Source organism: Ambystoma mexicanum, chromosome 8 (assembly GCF_040938575.1).
Source record: "Ambystoma mexicanum isolate Mex_15411 chromosome 8, UKY_AmexF1_1, whole genome shotgun sequence".
Lineage (NCBI taxonomy): Eukaryota > Metazoa > Chordata > Amphibia > Caudata > Ambystomatidae > Ambystoma > Ambystoma mexicanum.
In genome coordinates this window covers 1,177,853,240-1,177,874,508 of record NC_090929.1, presented here as the reverse complement: position 1 = coordinate 1,177,874,508, position 21,269 = coordinate 1,177,853,240, and the positions used below count along the sequence as shown (strand labels likewise).

Below are 21,269 nucleotides of genomic sequence, written 5' to 3'. Positions count from 1 at the left end.
CTAAGTGCAACATACTATTTTTTGGCTGTACATTTGATATTTTAAACTTAACAATTATTCATTGGAATTGAATAGTCTGCAGCTTGAATTCACTAGTTAGCTTTGGTGTCATTTGATAATGAACAGTGCATTTAGGATGCATTGGGTATCCTACCAATGTAATGGATTCTTGGTGAAACCCCATCATCCTACAGTTTAATCAATTAACGGGCCAGATCCCCAGTTTGTCAGTGGGCTCCAACTGCCTACCTTGGCAAGGGTCGTTTCCACATTAACCTCTGGCCTACTGTAAAACCAGATGCTATGCCTCCTCTCGAATTATCTCCCTATCTCCTCAGTGCATAGTTGGAATATGATTGGTGTAAGCATTCTGGATCTCCACCTCTCCCTTGCCTCGAGTTTAGCCTTCCGGAGATCCCCACATGTTCTATCCGTTCCTAGCACTCATTGCATCCCAATCTCTCAATATCACCATTGATTTTTGACAGACATTGTTGTGCCCAGATCTGAAAGGCATATCCTATCCTGCACAACAGGGGCCAGGTTTCCCTGACTTATAAATACATAGCTGATGAAGCACAGGCCACTACCACTGGGAACATGAACAAAGGGTGGGTTCCTGATGCCTGCCAATATCCCTTCATCTCAGAATCAGCAGGTGCTGAATTCTCCAAGGGGGCTCCTTATGGGTGCATCATGTGCAAAGTTCATTCCAGTCTATCATAGTCCTAGATATGTTGTCTGATTTATCTGGACAGGGTCAGCTGAACATCTCAGTGAATTTGTGACATGGCTCAATGGTCTGAATCCAAATGTGGCGTCTTTACATCTAGACACGCATTAGCCTTTTTAGACCTGCTGATCAGCCATAGGGTGGGTGCATTTTATACAAAACTGTTTAGAAAACAATCCGACAGGAACATACTACTGTACTATACAAGTAACACCCTCAAGTACTTCGGGACAATCTTACCAGTAGGCCAATTTCTTAGAGCTCGACGAAATTGTATATTGACAGAACATTACACTGAGCAGGGCAACCTATTGACATCAAGACTCAGGGACAGATGGTATCCATGCAAGGCAAATAAACACGCAGCGAAAAGAGACATATTTGTGAATAGGGATGCCCCAATGACGCCACAGCCATGAAGAAGCGCAGAAGACAGGGTGGTCTGCGTTACTACTTTCTCTAAGCATACCACCAGCATTAAATAAATTAGTGAAGGCGCATTCGCCTTTGGTTACTTGCACTGACTGTTTTAGAAGTCAGCCCCTATTCGTTCTGAAGCGAGGTAAGAACCTCAGAGACAAATTAGTGCATGCCAAGTTTGGTAGCAGCTGGGAAGAACAAGGACAGACTACTATTCCATATTCCAGCAACATTTAGAGCAGAGGTGGGACTATTGATGAGACACCATCCCTGCACTAATTGCGCTAATTGCACAGCATGCACAAAAACAGTGACTATGAGGACATTCGTTCACACCACATTTCACTGGACCTTGAAGAATTTTCTAATTGCAACAATAGACATGTGATTTATGGTATTAAATGCCAGTGCAAGTCATTGTATATTGATATACGAAACAGTAAGGTGTTGGTAATGATTTCAGAACACCAGAGTAGGATCCGCAATCAGGTTCTCACGGCTCAGCTAGTCCAACACTTTATAGGAAAATGCCATGCACCAAATGATCGAACCTGGTTTTAGTTGTACCAGCTTAAACCAGATATCAATGGCCCTTCAATAGCAAATCGGCTGCTCACTCTTGAACAGAAATGGATCTACCGCTTCAAGACACACACAATATGGCTCGATAATGGCATACAATGGTCTGTGATCATCACTTAGCACATTTTAGCCATACAGGTACACTATTTGTCTGTCAGCTCCCCAATTTGACATAAGGGTTACCCTTTCTAGGGACCGCAGTAGATGTAACCTGAAGAGGCCAGTGGCATATAGGCTGTATTCATTCTCTGCCACTGACCTTGTTACTCCACATTTCACTCACAGTCTATCCAGCCAGAGGCAGCTGTGGAGACCTTTACCCCTCTGGGGTTGGACAGATCTCACATGACCATTCATGACGGCTTTATTGTCCTATGGCAGGGTAGCAGGATGCCAGTTTTATCTTTACACACCTCAAAACACTTACACAAACAAAACACATTTTCAATTGAACATGGTGGCACACATGTATTTCAAGCATAATTTAGTCATCTGGCCTAGAGGGAGAGGACCCCTTAGCAGGACTGTAGTTCCATCATGACGTGATGAAGTAACAGGTGGTTACAGTACAATGCTAGTATTCTGGGCTCTATTTCAAGATGGCCAAACCCTGTCCAATGGCAATTCCGCTTGAATGTCCACACAATGTGACACCGGGTTAAGGCACTTGGCACTCCCACTCAGAACGATGTGTTGAACACAAGTGACTCGACAAACAGGAGTTTGCTTCAGTTTATAATTGTGTTCCACAGGAGAACATTAAGGTACTTGCCAGGATGCCTCATCCAAGTACCCTGCTATCCGGCCAGAATTGTTCCCCTCAGGTGCAAGCAGAAGGGGCTCATGTGTGGACCTATTTTGCACCAATCCTGCCTTAAGCTTTTGTTCCAGACTACGGCTGTTTTGTTTTATCTTGCTCTTGTTTAGTGAGCGCAATTCATTTCACACTACAGACGGCATAGTCCACATGAGGGCACATCACAATCACCTCTGCTGGCCCACTTGTTTACCAAAAAGTAGGAGGTTTTATGGCTGTGACAGGAGGGGAGAAGCTTTGCATCCCCAGCACCATATGGGGTGAGTGTGACAATGTCGTTTTATGAGGAGCATGGGTGACAACAGGCCGAAGGAGTCTCCATTTTAGCATCTTAAAGTTAAGATGTCTCCTTGGCTGCAACAGTTTTCCACGAGTGATAGTACGTCAAGAGCTACTTGTATTCCACTAGTTGACACGAAGGAGTGGATGTTTGATCATATTCATTCAGCACTAGATACTGTTCATGTGTGGCGAGATTTAGTTCACATATAACATTTAGACTGCCAGTGGAAGTGGAACTGGGTGCACAGCGGGTAGCCACATGTGTGGATTGATGATGGTACTAGATCCAGTCCACTAAGGTGAGGACTGTGGGCACACGATTGGTTGCATGCACACGTCTTTGGAGTGTCTTGGTGGGGCATGAGAATGGGTTGAGACACTGACGAATTATGCAAAGAGTTTACAACTATATATGTAAAGACATGGCATGCAATAGTGTACTGGCATGCATCGTGGTGGATGGGTTTCAAATGCTATGTCTGGGACACCACAGCTGTCACCATTTGATTTTTTTCCATTTGTAAGTTTAACTTTTCCTTTTTGACAGAACCAATTCTTGCATGGAATTGTATATGGTGGCCCTGATGAAGGCCGAGGTCCAGATGAAATGAAATTGACCTAGCCAAAACTTCTGATTGGCGTTTTGCCTTATGGACTTTTGTTCCCGATCGATGAATTTGGCATGGGGTCTATTAATTTGTTGACCATTCAGCCACAGAAAGAAAGCAAATGCCAGCCAGGACCAATCTCTGCGATGTTTGTTAATTTCTTGCTTTTGAATGTTTTGATGTTTAACATTTTTAGCTGAATGTGTGATTGTGAGATTGAGAAGAGCGTGAGGTGTGCTAAAGGTTGGTGTTAGCGAGTAAATATGATATGTGAATTGTTCATTTACATGTTTATGTGTTAGGTGATTTTGCCTTAATTTTGCCTTTTTAAAATTGGTGTACATTAGAAGACATTTTGCACAAGTTGTCTTCATTCATTGTATACTTATCTATTTATATTCACAAAATGGACAGAGTCGTTCCATTTATTAAATAAGAAATCTCTTTCAAAGGGTCATCTCTTTAGTGTATTATGTTAAAATGTGTTAACAAACGATCACTACTACTTACTCTATGAACAAAAAGGGGAGTCATTAATTTCAACCTACACAGTATACAGATATTAGTAATCATCAAACCTTTCTTTTTCATAGCATCCAGGCTGCAACCTGAGTTGTCTACACACGTACAAAACTGTACAGTTCCATGCCCTATGGGAGTATAGAATTAATGCAATAGCAAAACAATAGAAGCCAAACCCCTGAAACTATAGGCCGAGCAACACACTCCAATCTATACATTGTAAGATATTGTGGAAGAACGCAGACCCATGGTACAATACTGATCAGGAGCATTCTGCTCCTGTTCACCGAGAATAGGATTGCCACGTGGTGTCACTACTGCATGAACACAGTAGACAGCCTGCGTATTTGAAAAATGGATTGTATTTTTTAGGTGGCAGGCAGGAATACCATGCCAGAAGGTCTGGTAACTATATAGACATTTTGAGATGGCTGTCTCATGAGAATGTTGCTTTCAATCAGCAAGTGCTCACTCTCATCTTAACTCGAAGATCATAAGCATATTACAGTAGGACATTTTAAAGGAATTATGGTCATTGGATTAGAGTGACCTCTCTTCTTTATTGGGGTATATAACTATCTCCAACACTGCCATCCTATATTACAATGTAGAGATATTGTACTTAAAACATTGACCAAGCCAAATACTACTTTGATGTTCATCTTGGATGATGAACTACATGTTCATTGTTATGCCATAATTACATTTTTACAACTGATAAAAATGATTTTTATTGTGGAAGCAGCCTAGTAACTTGGAGGATAGTTGATATCGAGCTTGAGTTCAACACAGCCACTTCATTTGCTGTCTCAGTTTTGTCAACTTCTTATTAAAAAATCAGAGCACTGCCTGCATTTAATGTTCCCATCCTGGAAACAAGATCACTTCCCATCTCTTCGAATTCTAATCGATTTCAACAATTTCAAAAAAGTAAAACACAGGACCGGTTTGCAAAAGCATGCTTTCAGAATCAGAGTACATATTTGTCTTTGCTCAGGATCAGGCCCATTGCCAAGTCACCACATTTGCTTGCACTTACATTTTCACACTTTAAAACAAAAAACACATGACAAATGTGCAAAACCACCATGCTTTCAGGTCCTTGCTAATGTTTTGCTGCAATCCGGTCCAACACTTCGAGCTGTAGCCAAAAGCTGAAATGTCTTCCCGTTCAAACCTATCCCGATTTTGAAAAACTGTACCATATAGCCAATCCCTGGTGGCCATGCCCACTGTAACCCCATTACCAGTCCCTCATGGCCATGGCCAGTAGCCAGATCACCCGGGTCATAGCCTTTGGCCATGATTCGAACAATCTGGCCATTGGCCATGGCCACACGCTATACCCCAGTCACCAAAGGGATATCACTATTTTGTGTACCTACATTATAACACTTTTCAAAAAATAAAACACTGACACACTTGCAAAACCATACTTTCACATCCTTGTCAATGCTCCTTGCACAAGTTTGCTGCAAATCATCCACGTTTTATTTTTTTTTAAAAGTGTCAAAATGTACAGACACAAAATAGTCGTATAACTTTGCCCCCACTTGACAAAATCCATTCACACTTTGCAGAAAGATTCAAGGTTTGGTGTACACTATTCCTAACATCTTTGTGCACATTTGTCAAATGGCAACAAAGTTATAACTCATGTAAAAATGTTGAGACCCGCCTCTAATTTTGCCCCCTCTTGACAAAATCCCAGCAAGTGTTGCAAAAACATTGAAATTTGGGCCTTAAATCTGTTTGAAAACTTGTGTGCACATTTTAAAACGGCACCAAATATATAAGCCTTTCAAATATTTTGAGACCCCTCCTCTTATTGTGTTCCCTCTTGGAAGAACATCACCAAACCTTGTAGAACCATTCAATGTCAAGTGTATGTTCATATCACAACATTTCATGCAGTTTCATTCAGTGGTGCCAAAGCTATAAGCCATCCAAAAACTGCTTTTCACCAACCCTGTAATACAAAAACATGTATGATGCCCCCGAACAACTGGGATGTTCGCAGACTTCGTAGAAGAAAAAACAGCCTTTTTGTTGGCCTTTTATGTCTATATCCCATCTCATCCTCATCACCCCTCACCTCCCCAGATATTGTTTCATTAGTTGCAATTTTGTGCATTTTAATATGTCCACGGACATAGGCGGCAGTTTACGGATCCAACATGGCCGCCGTTTCAAAATATCTGACGCACCTCATTTTTTTCATAATCCAGTCAGCAGGTGCATCCGTTGTCTGTGGAGATCACGCTGGACTTGGATTGGATCAGGGGTGTATCCCCAGAACAGAACAAATAGGGAATTGAGTCCAGGGACCGAATCCAGATAAGTCTAATCTTTCTGGAGCAACTTTTTGGCCATTTAAAAAAAAAAAAGAAAACTACTGTATGGATTTAACCCAAATTTACAAAAGCACGCTTTCACACAAAGCCGCCACTCCTGGCGCAAATTTGGTGAACATCCGTCTAGCAGTTTTGGCTGTAGGCATGAGCAAAATCATTTTGCCATTGCTTCTATGAGGAAAACCACACATTTTGGGATCCCTATAACTTTGCCACCCTGGATGAAACCTCACCAAACAAATCAATCTGAGGGGATCATATACTTTTTTTTTGCAAAGTTGGTGAGGATTCGTCTGGGGGGGCAAAGTTATAAGCCATCCAAAAAGTGCTCTTCCTATGGGTTGAGCAACTTAAGCATAACTGCACAGCCGCAACTGCAGGCCGTGTAATATATACATACGTATAAAGGTAAGTGATCAACGTTTTTAAATTCATAGATTAAGGTTTCTCAGTTTCAACAGGTGTAGGATTACTTACCTTTATATTATGTATGCTAGCTGTTATGGTAGACCCTCAGGTAAGGAAGCCAGGAGCCACATGTACAAAAGAAGCAGATTTGTAGTTACAAGTTGCATATATAGTGCATGCCCCAACAGGAAAGGCATAGTCCAATAAAATCAGAAGATGAAGAGGCATGCACCAGCACACTGACTCCCCACTTGGCATAGATTGAACACTCAGCAGCTTCCTCACCCTGCATTCCACACTCAGAACACATGTGACACCATGCATATAGGCACGAAAAACAGTGTAAATAGAAAGCACATCACAACACTAGCCCATGACCAATGGGTCTCCTGGAATCTGGAACGTGGTCTCACGTCACAATGAGGATTCATTCTAGCTAATATTTGAAGCTACTACTGTAACCTCTTATTGCTATCCAGTATATTTAAGCAATATGACCCAAGCGGCGGGGGCATTACCGACTCAGGTAATGAAGGCCCCGGGGCATTACCTGAGTCGGTAATGCCCCCCTGCCGCTCGGGACATATTGCTTTTAGTACCCCGGCCTGCAAGACCTGTGTGACCAGGGCACTAAAAGCATTTTTTTCTGTCCCGAAACGTTTCACGACAGAAAAAAATAAAAGACCAAGAAAATGGCCACTCCGAAAGGGAAAATGGAGTTCGTTTTCCCTTTCCATGGCGGCCATCGGGAGTGGACGCACTGGGACAAGTCTGTTCCCAGCGCATCTGCTCCCTGAAAAAAAAAAGACGGTAAGTGGGGTCGGGAGGGAGGGAGGGAAAAAAAACATACCTGGGTCCCCGGCGCGGAACGATGGAAGCCTTAAGCCATGTGGAGGCTTCGAGTGGGGATGACCCCGCTTCGAGTCTCCACATGGCTTGAAGCTGCCATCGTCCCCCACCAGTGACAAAGCAGGCTAAGGTTAAGTGGGGTGGGGTGGGGAGAGGGGAGGAGGGAGGAGAAAAAAATTATTACCTGAGTCCCCAGTGGGGAGCAAAGGCAGCTTCTCAGCTGTGGAGACTCAGAGCGGGGATGGCCCCGCTGCGAGCCTCCTCATTGGCTGAGGGGCTGCCACCGCGCCCCCCCCCACCAGGAACAATGGCAGTGTAATGCCTTGGCGAGGGCCAATCCGAATGGTTCTCTCATTCTGATTGCGCCCTCGCTGGGTACTAATAGCTGTGATGTGGCCACTCTTTTGGAAAACTCTATTAACATTGTTGGATAAAATAATGCATTTCTGAATAAACTGAACTTGATATGTCATGATCTTAAAAAGATGTACTAATTAATGTGCATTGTAATGAGAAGGCTTATATGAGAGTTGTATTTTATTGTGCCTTGTATGTATTTATTTAAGCAGGGTGTTTTGTGTATTATTCTTTAATGACATGTTTAACTGCAATATGCAAAATTACTACTTTTAATGTGGTGCATTACAAATCCCACCTTTCAACCAATGACAACAAGCAGTGCTTGATTTTGACCATTGTCCTGAAGCAATTACATATGACAATAAAATAATACAACACGAAAAACTGTTTAAATCACGACCCTCTAAAACCACCAATGTGGACTGTTTCCAACCAATGGAAATGCTGTCTAAGTAATGTTTATACAACTCATAAATGACATAATCAGAAAAAAGTATTCATGTGAAAATTTCAAAATTCAGCACACAAAAAACAGGAGATTTCCATAGAGCCCCTGAGAGTGTTGGACATGGCTCCAAAACCGTTTCACATCTTACAGGTAATAGAAATCGATTGCAACTCCAAACGTATATATTTCTTAAATGAGTTTGACTTCTTCTGGGTCTAGATTTTAGCAGCAATAACAAAGTAATGCCAGAGGGATTCTATCATATGGTTTGTCATGTTATTGTTTCCCATAAAGCAGGAATATGTGAGCTAGCGCCCTCTTGCACCTGAGAGAATGAATGCTCGTGAAGCAGGATCCGCTTCCACTCCAACCTCCTGGGTTACAGGCTACAAAGCCGTGGCATCTCAAGCAATTTCAAATTATTCTGAGAAGCTATGATGGACAACATGCAATATTTGTAACAACAGTATGATTTCCTGTACTACTCATAATGTGTCAACAATCGCTATCATATGTACCATGTAACTAAGTTATTGCAAGTAACAGCGCCTCAATGCCCCTGGGCTGCTTGCGCGCTATATAAATTTAAATAAATAAATAAACAGTAATGCATTTCACAAGTATTCTGACTGATCTTAAAGTGACCTATCAAAGAGGTTTGCCTTGTGATACCATGAAAGCTGGAAAGCATGATCTGCAGACTACACACAATGACATGGATTAAGGGAAAACATCTATCTGTGATGATAGAATGGACCACCAGGATGTGGCCCCTCAAGATGAATTAAAGGGACTTGCGAATGATAAACTTATTCCAAGGATGTCATGGCAATGGGAATGAAGCTGGATGCATCCTGCTAACAGAAGCTTTACAAAAAAAGACAAACGGCCATATTCAGCACCACATGCAGTTGCCTAATACATACTGAAAAAGAGCCACAGTAGAGTTTATTTGCATGATCTAACGATACAGATGCTTCAGTATGCTAGGAACCCATGGCTGAAATCTGTGCAGACTTGTATTCTAGCAGGGCAGAATATGCATGTAATCTATCAAACCTTGATATGCTGTTGACAATTATAATCTCAAATTCGGGTAAATTGGGGAGCTAGGTCGAAATGTGATTGTGGATTTGGGGAGTCCATTCTAGAGGCATTCTCAGGGAGACATCAGGGTGAATAATTCATTTTCAGAGATACAATAAGTGATTTCTGGAATTGAATTAGTGCTAAACTGTAATTTCTCTTTTAAGTAAGATAAAGCAGGCATTTGAGAAGGTCCCACCATTCAATTTCTAAAACCAGTAAAATCACTCAGGGACATTACTTGAATGTTCCCTTAGCTGACAACTCTGATGCACTTGTAGAATGTTCTGAGGTGCAAATAACAGTAGAGCAAACAGTAAACATAATTTATTGCCTCTGTTGGGTAATAGAGACTGGATACAATGGAGATCAGAAAGGCCTAACAAATCAAAAAAGCCAGTCCTTCCTTGTGTCCCCAAAATATTATATATAAGGTAAATTGCACAGAAAACATAAATTAATCATAGACAGAATTAGAAAATAAGATGAATCTGGCATATTCATCCCTTCTCCCTAGAGGGGACACCCACCCCCTTTGAGGCTAGGGAGGCAAGCCTGCTAAGCAAGACCCTCCCTAGAGTTCTGGGCAAGTGGGACCGCACTGGGAGTAACTCCCCTCCATAGGACCAGGTCTTCTATTCCGGTAAGCAACTGCCAGTTGTGAGGAGTCAGACATGAGAGGCAGACGCAAAGTGGTAATATTCTCAACATCAACCATTTTATTAACAGAGAGGAGTTTGAATAAAGGCCTGACTTTCCCCAACATATGAAACAAACTAAAACAGACTGACCTTGTGTCCAAACTAAATCTGACCTCACACTAACATACACAATCAAAAAGTGAAAGGTAAATGTTTGGAAATTAAATTCAACAAAAACGTGCAAGAATGTAAACATATAATCACAACCAAAACAATCCTTGTGTACAGGGTTGGTTCCCTTGCCCTGGTTTATTTCACATTTTTCAAAATGTGGTGTTTCAAGAAAGGTCTTTCAAAACTAATACAAATGTCTCTTTTACCGAATACTTTCCTCCGGTTAGCAAAGCAAATATCTTTCCCACAACCTGAGTTTCAATATATCAAAGAGGAAGTCTCTCCTAGTCTTTCAGGATGGCAAAATAGATTGTCTTTTCCACAACACTGGTTGGAATATGGCAAAGCAAAGTCTTTCCTACTTTTCAGGATGGTAAAGAAATGTCTTTTCTCCAATATTGATTAAAGTATGGAAAAAGGCAAGTCTTGTCCAATTCTCTAGTTAACAGAATGTTCAATTGAAACAACAACTTAATATGACAACGTTTCCCTTCAAAACAGTTCAAAGTGAGTTTCCTGGCATACCCCTCCACCCCCACCAGGAAACATTTCAACTGAAACTCTTGATATCCTGGTTTATTCTCTTGCCAGAAATATCTACCCTTTGGCTCATGCAGATCACCTGGTGTACTCTCCTGCCAGATATCTCTTTCCAAAAAAGGTTCACTAGTTGATACTCTTATCAAGTCTCTCTGAAATATTCACCTTCCACTTACATATTACACAATTGTACTTCATCAACAGCACAACTTTGTTGACTTCAGTTATCACTTGTACCAATTTCCACCATACTGACAACCTATTTATAATGGTTTGCTCAATCTCTGTCTGTCAACCTTTCTTTCAATCTCTTTTGGCTCTTGGAAATGCTGGTTCCAAGTTTCCCCCAACTGACATCTCATATCAGGAGAATTGTACCATGTTTGTCTTTTCTTTTCAAGTCTATTTGGTTGGTATTCAAAATTTCTTCCCAAGTATTCTTTAACATGCTCACACATCCCGGGCTCCCTACTTATTTAGGTTGACTTACTGGTATGGCTGCTGCAAGGAGTTTTCGGTTGGTAAGCTTCTCCTTCTCGGTAGAATCTCGTTTCATTCTCGCATTGGCTTCTGAGCCCATTGCCGACAGACCCTTAGCAGCTCTTAAGGACTGCAACTCTCCTGGCCTGCTGCTCTCCATTCACCTTAATTTTACTGGAGTTCTTCTTCTCTGGTTCCAAACGCTGCCAGTCTGCTACCGGCAGACATTTCCTGCACTGCCCACCGCTCTTCTCCATGATTTTGTCTCCGCCTCTGGACTTGCATACTGCTGCATGTAATCTGAAGCCTTTCTTCTCTCTCCTTCTTCGGTCTTGATCTCAATCTCTCAGCTGCAGGTAGCTTCAAGGTTTAAATGACCCATGCAGCTGACTTAAATCCTGACAACTAGTCTTAACCTTACACTTGATGTCACATTCCCTCCACAACGACTCCTCGTTCCTCTTCCTTCTCTCGGTACTTGAGGCTTTATGGGACTTGGAGTCCAATGAAGTTCCACATGATTTCAATATATATTGTTGGACAGTTTTATGCAGACAACAATCACCATACACATTAGATGTTGCATAACAACATGCCATCAAAGACTATGGAATTAGGGTTTCCTCCTCACAGAAAGGGGGAGAAATCCATGTCTCTCCCATCTGAGTCCTCACTTCCTCCTGGTATGCAACCCCTCCCGCATGATCCTCCAACCTGACACCACTGGCAGGAAAAGGATCAGGTGGCAGCAGCTTTTCCCTGGCCATGTGGGAGGAGTTCACCACCGGGGAATCAGTGATGAGTCTGCAAGATTCATCACACAGTCCAGAGTACAATATCTGCCTACATGGGAATCGGAAATACTGTTATTACTTCTAATTTGGATTCTCCTGGTAGTGACATTTCTTCAGTCTCTATGGATTCAGGCAATAGTGGATCCCACCTGAACTCCACTGTCAAAGAGAAACAATCATCCCTTTTGATTGTGATGATTTACATAACACCATGAGGAAAGTTGGATCCTGGAGAGAGAATCCTATGCAGAGGTGAGTCTCTGATGGGAAGACATCCTGGAGGGGCTAGCCACACTAGCCAGCAGAGCCAATGGTAGCATGAAGAGCCAGTAAGTTGCTAGTGAGATGCCAGAAGGCTGGCATATAGACTGGCAAAGAAGCCAAGGTCAAACTAGAGACAGAGATGGTAAAGCGACCGTCTCATCTGGCGGAGGGACCACACAGAAGCCTTTGTGAGTCTGAGGCCTGTTAACTGATGTCAAGACCAGAACACAGCACAGGGATCGAAAACCCCACCTTCACAAAAGAGGTTAATTACCTGCTGAGTCGGGTAGCAGAAGGTAAGCGGATGCTCCAGAAGAGGTAACGCAGTTCAGAGGACTGAACCATAAACATTAATTCAAGGCTGGAAAAGCCTGAAGGGTTACGAGAGCCAGATAAACCCAAGTGGGCAGATGACATACTGAATTGAAGCTAAAGCAAGTCTGTCAGAGGGCCAGAGGGTTTTGGAGAGCACACAGAAACCGAGAGACAGTAATCCTAAAGTCTGGAAATGCCACAAGATTTATGGGAGCCAGATAAACCAGAGCGGCAGGTGCCCCTTAGTGAACACAAGCAAATGAAAACCTTTCACAAAGGCCTTTGGAGAGCCATGAGAAACCAAGAGGCAGTAACATTCAAGACTGGAAAATCCACAAGGGTTATGGGAGCCAAGAAAACCCAAATAGGCAGATGCCTTACCGAGGCCTTGCCAAAGCAAGCCTGTCAAAGGACCTGTGGACTTTGCAGATCCCAGGAAACATGAAACATAATGAGCCAAACTGGAGAGAGAAAACCTGGAGAGTTCCAGGTTTTAAGCATTAATCAAGAACAGTGTTGAAAAAGGTGGAATTGTATTAAAAAAACATATTTTCTTGGACAGAGTGTACTGTATGAAAATGGCATACCGAATCTGCAGAGAAGTTGAGAACTGTACTGAGAGAAACTGATGACATTTAAAATGCAAACCCTCTTGGAAAGGTGATCTGAGTGCATGGAACAGGCAATAGCAAAGGATATAGGCTATTGCTCCGGCATCCTTCTTTTTCTTACTGGTAGCCAGTTAGCTAATGGATTCAGACTAGGGAACATTTCTTTGGGACTTTGTCAAGCACCCTTACTTCTACTTTGTTAGGCAGGAAACTCTCTGCATAGCATTAGTTAGGCATTTTGTCTCATTATTTAAATAAACACTGTTGAACATGATACAACGTAATCAGACTCCTTCTGGTTCACATAGAACCCACTCAATTATATCATAGACTAAACGTTTTGTTGTAAAGAGAAAGGCAGCAGTAATAGCAAAAATCAAGAAAGCATGTCTAAAGTATTAAGACCCCTAAAGAAAATGTTCACATTTTCCAAAACTGTAGCAAGGAAGACATTGACAATAAGATGAAAAAGTAATGGCTATGGCACACAATCCCCAAAGATCCTTCTCATGGGCCCACAACAATGTATTAAGGTAAAAGAAAAATTAAATAGAAGAGCCATGTAATATATGTCACTTGGGATGATCCTCAAAAGGCCTATCAATCCCACCAATCAGCAAACATCTGTGGTTAATGTCAAAAGACTAGCATCTTCCTAACTGAAGTTTCAAGAAGGAAGGCCCTAAACTAAATGGGTCAAAAGTTTTAAAAACATAGCAAGGAAGATGATACAAAGAGGTATAACTGTGGGAGGTAAAAAACAAACAAACACGTGACAAAACATGTCACAACATTACAAAACCATAGGGCAATAATTCCCTTATTATGGCATCAACAAAGTAATGAGACTGTAGAAATTCAAATGAAGAATTTCAAATGAAGACAAATGGTTTGATAATAATTGGATAAGGCTTTACTTGAATAAATGAGGCTGGACAAATTGACTGGACAAACAAATTTAACAAATCATAGATTACCATTCAGAAGCAACCCACATGACAAGGAACAAACTGAAGCTAATCAATTTCATTCTGAGAGTCCATTCTGAAAAAAAATAGTTTAGAACAGAAGAGCTAGGTTTAAATGGAACTGAACTTAGCTTATCCATCATTGGCTATTGATGCATCAGTTGAGATGTTTGGAATTAAATCCTTTAAGTACAATAGATCAAGTGGTAAGTCAGACATTATTAGTAAACTGAAAGACAGCCTACCCTAAATCATACTTCTATGAGTTCCATGTGCCAGAAAATAATGAAAGGGTGCTTGTCAGGATGCCTTCACAAAATCAACTCAGTCCTCTGTCAAGCCTAAGCTACCCCGTCTCTGTCCTACCACTAACAGAGGAGAATAGAAAGAAAGCCAAGTTCTAACTCCGCATTTGGATTATTCCGCCTTAGAATATCAGTGGTGTCTGGTTATATGACCACCACCAAAAATAATCTCACAGTTTCTTCTAGCTTCAGTTTCGTCAGTGAAGAAAATCCAGCAAACAAATAAAAGTTAAGAAATGTTGCTTTGTTTCAAAATACCACAATGTCAAGTAGTCCAAGAACCTCCCAGTGTATCCCTTATCCAGGGGTGCATTCTTGTAACCTTGGTAGGTCGATATTCACAAGGCACCCAACAAAGGTTACTGTTTTTGGCTCTGAGATTGTTCTAACATGTAGCCCCGGGGAGGATCTGGGCCTGCTCAGCCCTGTGGTATCATTTCCTTCTGTCAACCCTTTGGGGATATCTATTTTCTGACCATGGGTGGGATATGGTTTGAATCACCACTATGTAATATGGTTTATTCACCCCTCCACGGGTGTTACATTTCTCAGCCCCTATCAGGATACAGTCTTAGCTAGCACTATTTAATGTGGGTCCTTAACCCCCTGAAAGGGTCTTCATTTTCCCGCCCCTTGTGACATATGGACTTGCTCAGCCCTGTTTACAGTTCTCTCACCCTAGGGTGGGGTCTTCACTTTCCAAGCCTCTGGTGGGCTCTGAGCCCTATTTGGTGTCAGCCTCAGCTCCCTCCGTCCATAGCCCATCTGTACCCGCATGCCTTCTCCCTCGTGACAGGGCTTGACACTGGCATCAGTTTCTCAGGCTCTTGCAGTTCAGCATCTTATAGTCCTCTTCTGTCCGCATTGGTTGGCTTTGTGGCTCTTCTTCTTCGCATATGTTACTTTGGGCGATGGGACGCTAATTCATCAAGTTACTTGGTGTTTTGCTGCCTGCCGCAACAGCCCCTTCCTGGTTGGGCATCTTCATCAAAGCTTCCATGTTCCTTGTAGAGCCTATGCTTTCCACCCATCACGTTCTATACATGGCTCTCCTTGCTTCGTCGGAGGGACCACCTCTGTCCTCTTCATCTCTGTGTGAGTCAGCGTTTCATGTCCTCTGTTGGATGCTCTCTCCTCTGGCTGGTTTCCTGCTGCTCTCAAGCTCCTCTAGGGAGAGGAGGGGAGAATCAGATTGGTAAGCATTTTCTACAGGAGGTGGAATTGTATACAGGTCAGTAACTCAGCCATCCACTTTACATGGGAATTGTATATTATGAACAGGTTAACTTCCCATATAACCAACACACATTGGGTTTTTGGTATAAGGGAGAGTTGGGACAGAACCATGATTTGGGCAATTCTTGACCCAAGAGGGGGGGGGTCACCCCTAGTGGATTCCAGCTTGCCTTGACCCCCTTCAGAGGGTATTGCATAGCAGGCTCACCTCCCTAGTCCAAAAGGGGACAAGGGAAGTGTTTCCTGGATTGAGAAGTATCAATTAAAATGAAAACAGAACAGGAAAGGCAGTGTATAAATATTGAGCTCATATGTGTGGTTGAGGTAAAGAGAGTTCATGAAAAAAAATGTATTGGTTATTTCAAGTACCACAAAATAAATGTCTCTTCAATAAAGTGGTATGGTTTTCAGTTTTTAAAAATGTCAGCCATCAAGAAATCATTTGAATGTGATTACGAGACAATGTTTTCATTCACTCTCAAGAGAAAATCAGTCAACAGTATTCTAAGAAATGATTGGGTGACTCTTGAGTCCTGAAACTCAGGGCTGCACATTTTAACCCAAATAATCTTAGTTCAATTTTCTTACCTCCTTGAAAGATTGAAGACTTGCTGAGGATCTCCATTCTGAATGAGGTGAGTGATTGGATCACCTTCGCGGTCTATTGCCTTGAGGAGGGAAAAATGGCAATCTTTATTCAAAGTGCTATAATGTAGAATGTACACATCACTTTCATATCAACTTTCTCATGCAGAATTATTAGACGAGGGCATAAGGAAAACCTTTTAAACATCAAAGGATGCAGTTTATGGAAGTGTGCCATTGCACAGATTTTAACCCTTGGTAGCTGAATATACCTCTTAAACTACTATTGATTTTTCTTGTCTAACAATATAAGGGAGGCTCAATCCCAATGACACTTGATTGCCTTAAAATATCCGTACACAGACACAAATGAACGCATATGCAATGTAATGCATGGAACGAATTAGCTGCATGCTTTTCTTGCCGTATTATTCACAATTAGCAGAAATGGCATTCGGAATAAGGATGCCACTTTCTTACCATTAGGAAGGTTCATGAGAATCATAGAGGCAATTGCGTGTGGGATTGAATTGTCATAATTCCTGGATACTAAGGGCTGCCTGATCTCTCGGGCAGCACAGCAAGAATAGCACCCAGAAATATCCACCTGGACCGTGTTCATAAATGGTCTATCCCCTCATCTAAGCATTGCAGTGTATATAGGTCACTCATTTGAAAAGTCTGATAGTTATGCAGATTCTCTTACCAATACCATAAATCAATTTATGCCACAAAATGGACAAATACACAGGACTCATGCGCCTCAAGGGCTGATCTTGCAGGAAATAAATTACTACTATTAGTCTCCAAGACATAATAATCTCACCCCCAGCCGAGGAATAGAAAAGATGTTTAGTAATATTTCGTTTTATTTCTTAGTCAAAATAAATGCACTATATAACATGTAACATTGTGTTAGATAATAGGATCCTCTACCTTGTAAATCAGGTTCTCCTTGTGAAACAATCCATTGCAACACTGCCAACCTGTTTATATCGTGTTAGATGCACACACAAAAATCAAACACATATTCAATATTTGACCTGCACTTAAAATATTCTGAATTGACTAAAGCACTCGCTCAAAAATATATGTACTGGTATACCTTTTTTGTGGGCTGCAGTTTGCTAAATTCTTGTTATTTAGTGAGGCCAATGTTTTGCATGCCGGTTCAGGAAGGATTTCAAATATTGATCTAATTTTAAATGCTGTCCCAAATTGAATATCCGTGTGAAACATTTATCAGTGTAGCATATGCAAGTCATTAACATGCCCATGCCTGTTTCTGACAAACTATCTGAGAAAATGTAAAACTGTAAAAAGTTAAAGTTCTGGGACATTTAAAAATATACTTTAGCACAAGAATATCTTGTGAAGTCCCTTAATTCCTTAGTAGAAACAACATCAGTTTATTTTTTTGTATTAGGCAACTATGATATTGTGAGTCTCTGCCATTCACACTCAGGCACAATGTGGGGGAATACACTTATAATTATGTGTTACCATTTTGTTTCCTTTAGCTAAAATATCTACTTGGAACATTTGATACAAAATGCCTTTCTCCAGCATACTATCAGTACCTTTTACTTCTAAATAGTTTGGGCCATTAGCTAACTACTCTTTCTTACGTGATGTAAGTGAGAGGATCATGAGACCTCTCTTGACATGAGATAGGCAGCCTATCATGGCTACACCAGAGCTAGACACTCTTAAAGGTGGTATGGGGGAGTTGAAAGGGACCCATGTCCCTAACCCCCAAATACAAAATATGTTCTGCATGTCTTGTGATTCATTAAGAAACCTTTTCACATGCAGTAATACTTTCAAATTCAAAACATACTCATAAATGTTTATCGTTGGTTCGATAATGTAGGGTTAGTGTATGTGCCAGTTGTGAATGTCTTACCTATGCAGGTGTTTTACGCATTAACGGTGGCATGATCTTAAATCACAACTGGGTAAGGGCTGGTAGGGCAAATAGCATCTATCCTACAGTTCCTATTAGGCCGTTGGCTCATTATTTCTGAAACTGGACAAATGGTTGGGGTCTACTCCTGTCCATCTGATAGACATTTGCCCTGCGGGATAATAAGCCTATCTCCCTGCAGGGTCCAGTATCATACAGTGGATTAAGCCTAAGTTTTGTTCAGGTTATGAATAACCAATGATGTGCTATTCTTCATTACCCCATATTAATATTTGTGGAAAATGGCAATATCTGATGGCAAATTGTGTAAATGGTTCTCTCATCTTTAAATTGAAATGTGGCACAGACTCTTTCACATTATGAGAAAACAAGTTGTATCTTGAAAAATGACAAGATCAGTTTACATAATTGATATTAATATTGATATTTTATTTGTATTGCGCTCATACACGTGTTTCAGAGCGCGATGAGGCAAGGTAGGGGAACAAGGGAGAACAAAAACAACTCTCTTACTAGGCCCAGGGACATTGAGAATGTCCAAGTGCAGGGGACAGGGATGGGGGGGGGGGTGTGCAGGGGGAGGGGAGAAGTGGAAAGAGGTGAGCATAGGAATGGAAAACAAAAATAAGTGGTAGTGCAGCCAGCAAGTGGCAAGTGCTAGGTATGAGGCACAGACAGGGGGGTGTCTGATAAGTGCATAAAAAAGGGAGAACTGTAGCATTACAGATACAGACTCAAGTGCAAAGGTTGCCAAGAGGCAGTGTGGGTCCGTGGCAGGGTGAGCAAGTACCTGGGTCCAAAATCAAAGGGTAACCAGGTGCATGATGCCTAAGCAAAACAGATCAACAGGGGAGAAGAGGAGAGAAGGCAGAATCAAAGAGGAAGGTCTTGAGGTGCTTCCAGAACCAGAGATGGGTCTCCGCAAGTTTCAGAGTGGCAGGGAGGCTGTTCCAGAGGGAGGCCTTAGCCGAAGACAAAGATCTACCCCCAGCACGTTTCTTTGAGAAACGACTGACCCTCAGGGAGTTGGGGCCAGAGGAGTGAAGAGCACGAGAGGGAAGGTATTTATGGAGGGAGAGTTGAAGGTATTTTGGACCCATGGCCCAGAAAGCCTTGTGGACACGGCAAAGGGTCTTAAATTGAATCTTTGCAGCCTCTGGGAGCCAATAAAGAGATGTCAGGGCTGGAGAGATATGATCCCAGGGCTTGAGGCCAATGACAAGTCTTGTGGTACTGTTAGATTAGATGCAACTAGAGAGAACCAGGGCTTGAGATACAGTGAGCTTCTGGGAGAAGGACAGGAAATGCATAATACCTCCAAAGGGGTGCAGTTGGAAGTTTGACTTTTTAGACACATCAGAGATGTAGGCAGAAAAGCAAAAAAATGGAGTCGAAAATTACCCAGATGTTCTTAGCCTCGCTGGTGGGGGTAGGAGGAGGCCCAAGGGAGGCCGGCCAGAGAGAAGCAGGAAAGGAGGGAGGAGGTGTGCCGATGAGGTGGATCTCTGTCTTGCTGGCATTAAGGCAGAGATCGTCACTCCTGATAGCAGACATGCAATCCGAGATGAAAGAAGGAGAGGAAGTGGCCGAGGGAAGCCTGAAAATGTGTTGAGTGTCAGACACATAACACTGAAAAATGGAGCAGCAAGAGGCAATGCCGTGGGTGAGAGTTGCCAGGTATTGGTTGAAAAGCCATGGTGAGAGGTTAGACCTGTGGGGAACAACGCAGGTAGAGAGGGAGACAGAGGAAAGGAAGGACCCGAGTTGGACTTGGGAGGGTCGATCAGAGAGGAAAGCGGTCAGCCAGGTCAGAGCATGATCAGTGATACCCAGTTTGTCACAGAGACGGTTTAGCAGGATGGTATGGTTACCGTGTCAAAGGCAGAAAAGAGATCAAGTAGGATGAGAACAGAAGGGATGTTAGAGTCTAGGTTGGAGAGTAGGTCTTCACGGATGTTCAGGAGAGCAGATTATGTGCTTCTAGCAGATCTAAAGCCAGACTGATGGTCATGGAGACAACCAATAGAATTGAAGTGAAGGTTGAGCTGCAAGATAGCCAGCTTTTCCAAGAGTTTGCCCAGGGAAAGTCTGATGGCGATTGGGTGATATTTTGCCGGACAAGAAGGGTCAGCTGTGGGTTTCTTGATATGAGGGTGCACAAGAGAATGCTTCACAGGGGAAGGGAAGGCTCCAGAGGCAAAGGAGAGGTTGCAGAAATCGGCCAGTGCAGGAGCAAGGGTGTCAATGTGGTCCTTGATGGTTTTGGAGGAACAGGGAAGAACCTGTTTTGACAAGACTTTCATAGATCATACTTGTCTAGAAACCTTGCCCGGGGAGAAAAGAGGAAAGGAAGAGAAAGAGGGTGGGGAGGTGGCTGCGGAGGGCTAGAGTTTGCAGAAGTAGAAGGGAGAAGAGGGGGAGGGGATGGGAGGGTGGACAGGAGTTTCTGGATTTTGGAGCTGAAGTAAGAGGCCAGGGCCATGCAAAGGGCCTGGGAGGCGACAGGAGAGGTAGAGTCTGCAGCAGGGTTGGCCTGCTCCTTGCAGATTTTGAATAGTTCAGCCATGTTTTTAGATACCACAGAGACACAGGGTCTTGGATGTGGGCTCTCTTCTTATTATGGACAGAGAATCAGTATTGCCTTTGGAGCAGGCGACAGGCCAGTTTGTCAGAGGATGAAGGGGGTTCAAGCGGATCCTCACGACAGGGGCAGGAGCATCAAGAGTAACAGAGATAGAAGAGTAGAGCCTGGAAAGGGCTTTGTGAGGATGTGAGTCAGCCAGAGGATGAGGGGGGGAGAAGGTGGCGGTGAAAGCCTCAACTGACACACGCTTCATTGGCCGGATGTCTGACAAGGTAGGTGGCAGTGTTGGGTTTGGGTTGGCCTGAGGGAATAGAAGGAGAGATGGGAGGAGAGGACGGAGTGATTGCTCCAGGAGAGAGGAGTGTTCAGAGGGATG

At 42.6% G+C, this 21,269-nt stretch overlaps 1 protein-coding gene across 4 annotated transcripts in view; it reads right to left on the bottom strand.

Annotated features, from left to right (window-relative positions):
• Positions 1–21,269, bottom strand: part of PCDH15 (protocadherin related 15) — a 3,978,145-nt gene that overhangs the window by 1,559,618 nt on the left and 2,397,258 nt on the right. For all 4 annotated transcript variants that reach the window (XM_069611238.1, XM_069611242.1, XM_069611241.1 and 1 more), the window contains one exon: positions 16,386–16,465. In XM_069611238.1, the coding sequence (XP_069467339.1) occupies positions 16,386–16,465 (80 nt within the window). The remainder of the gene's footprint in view (positions 1–16,385; positions 16,466–21,269) is intronic.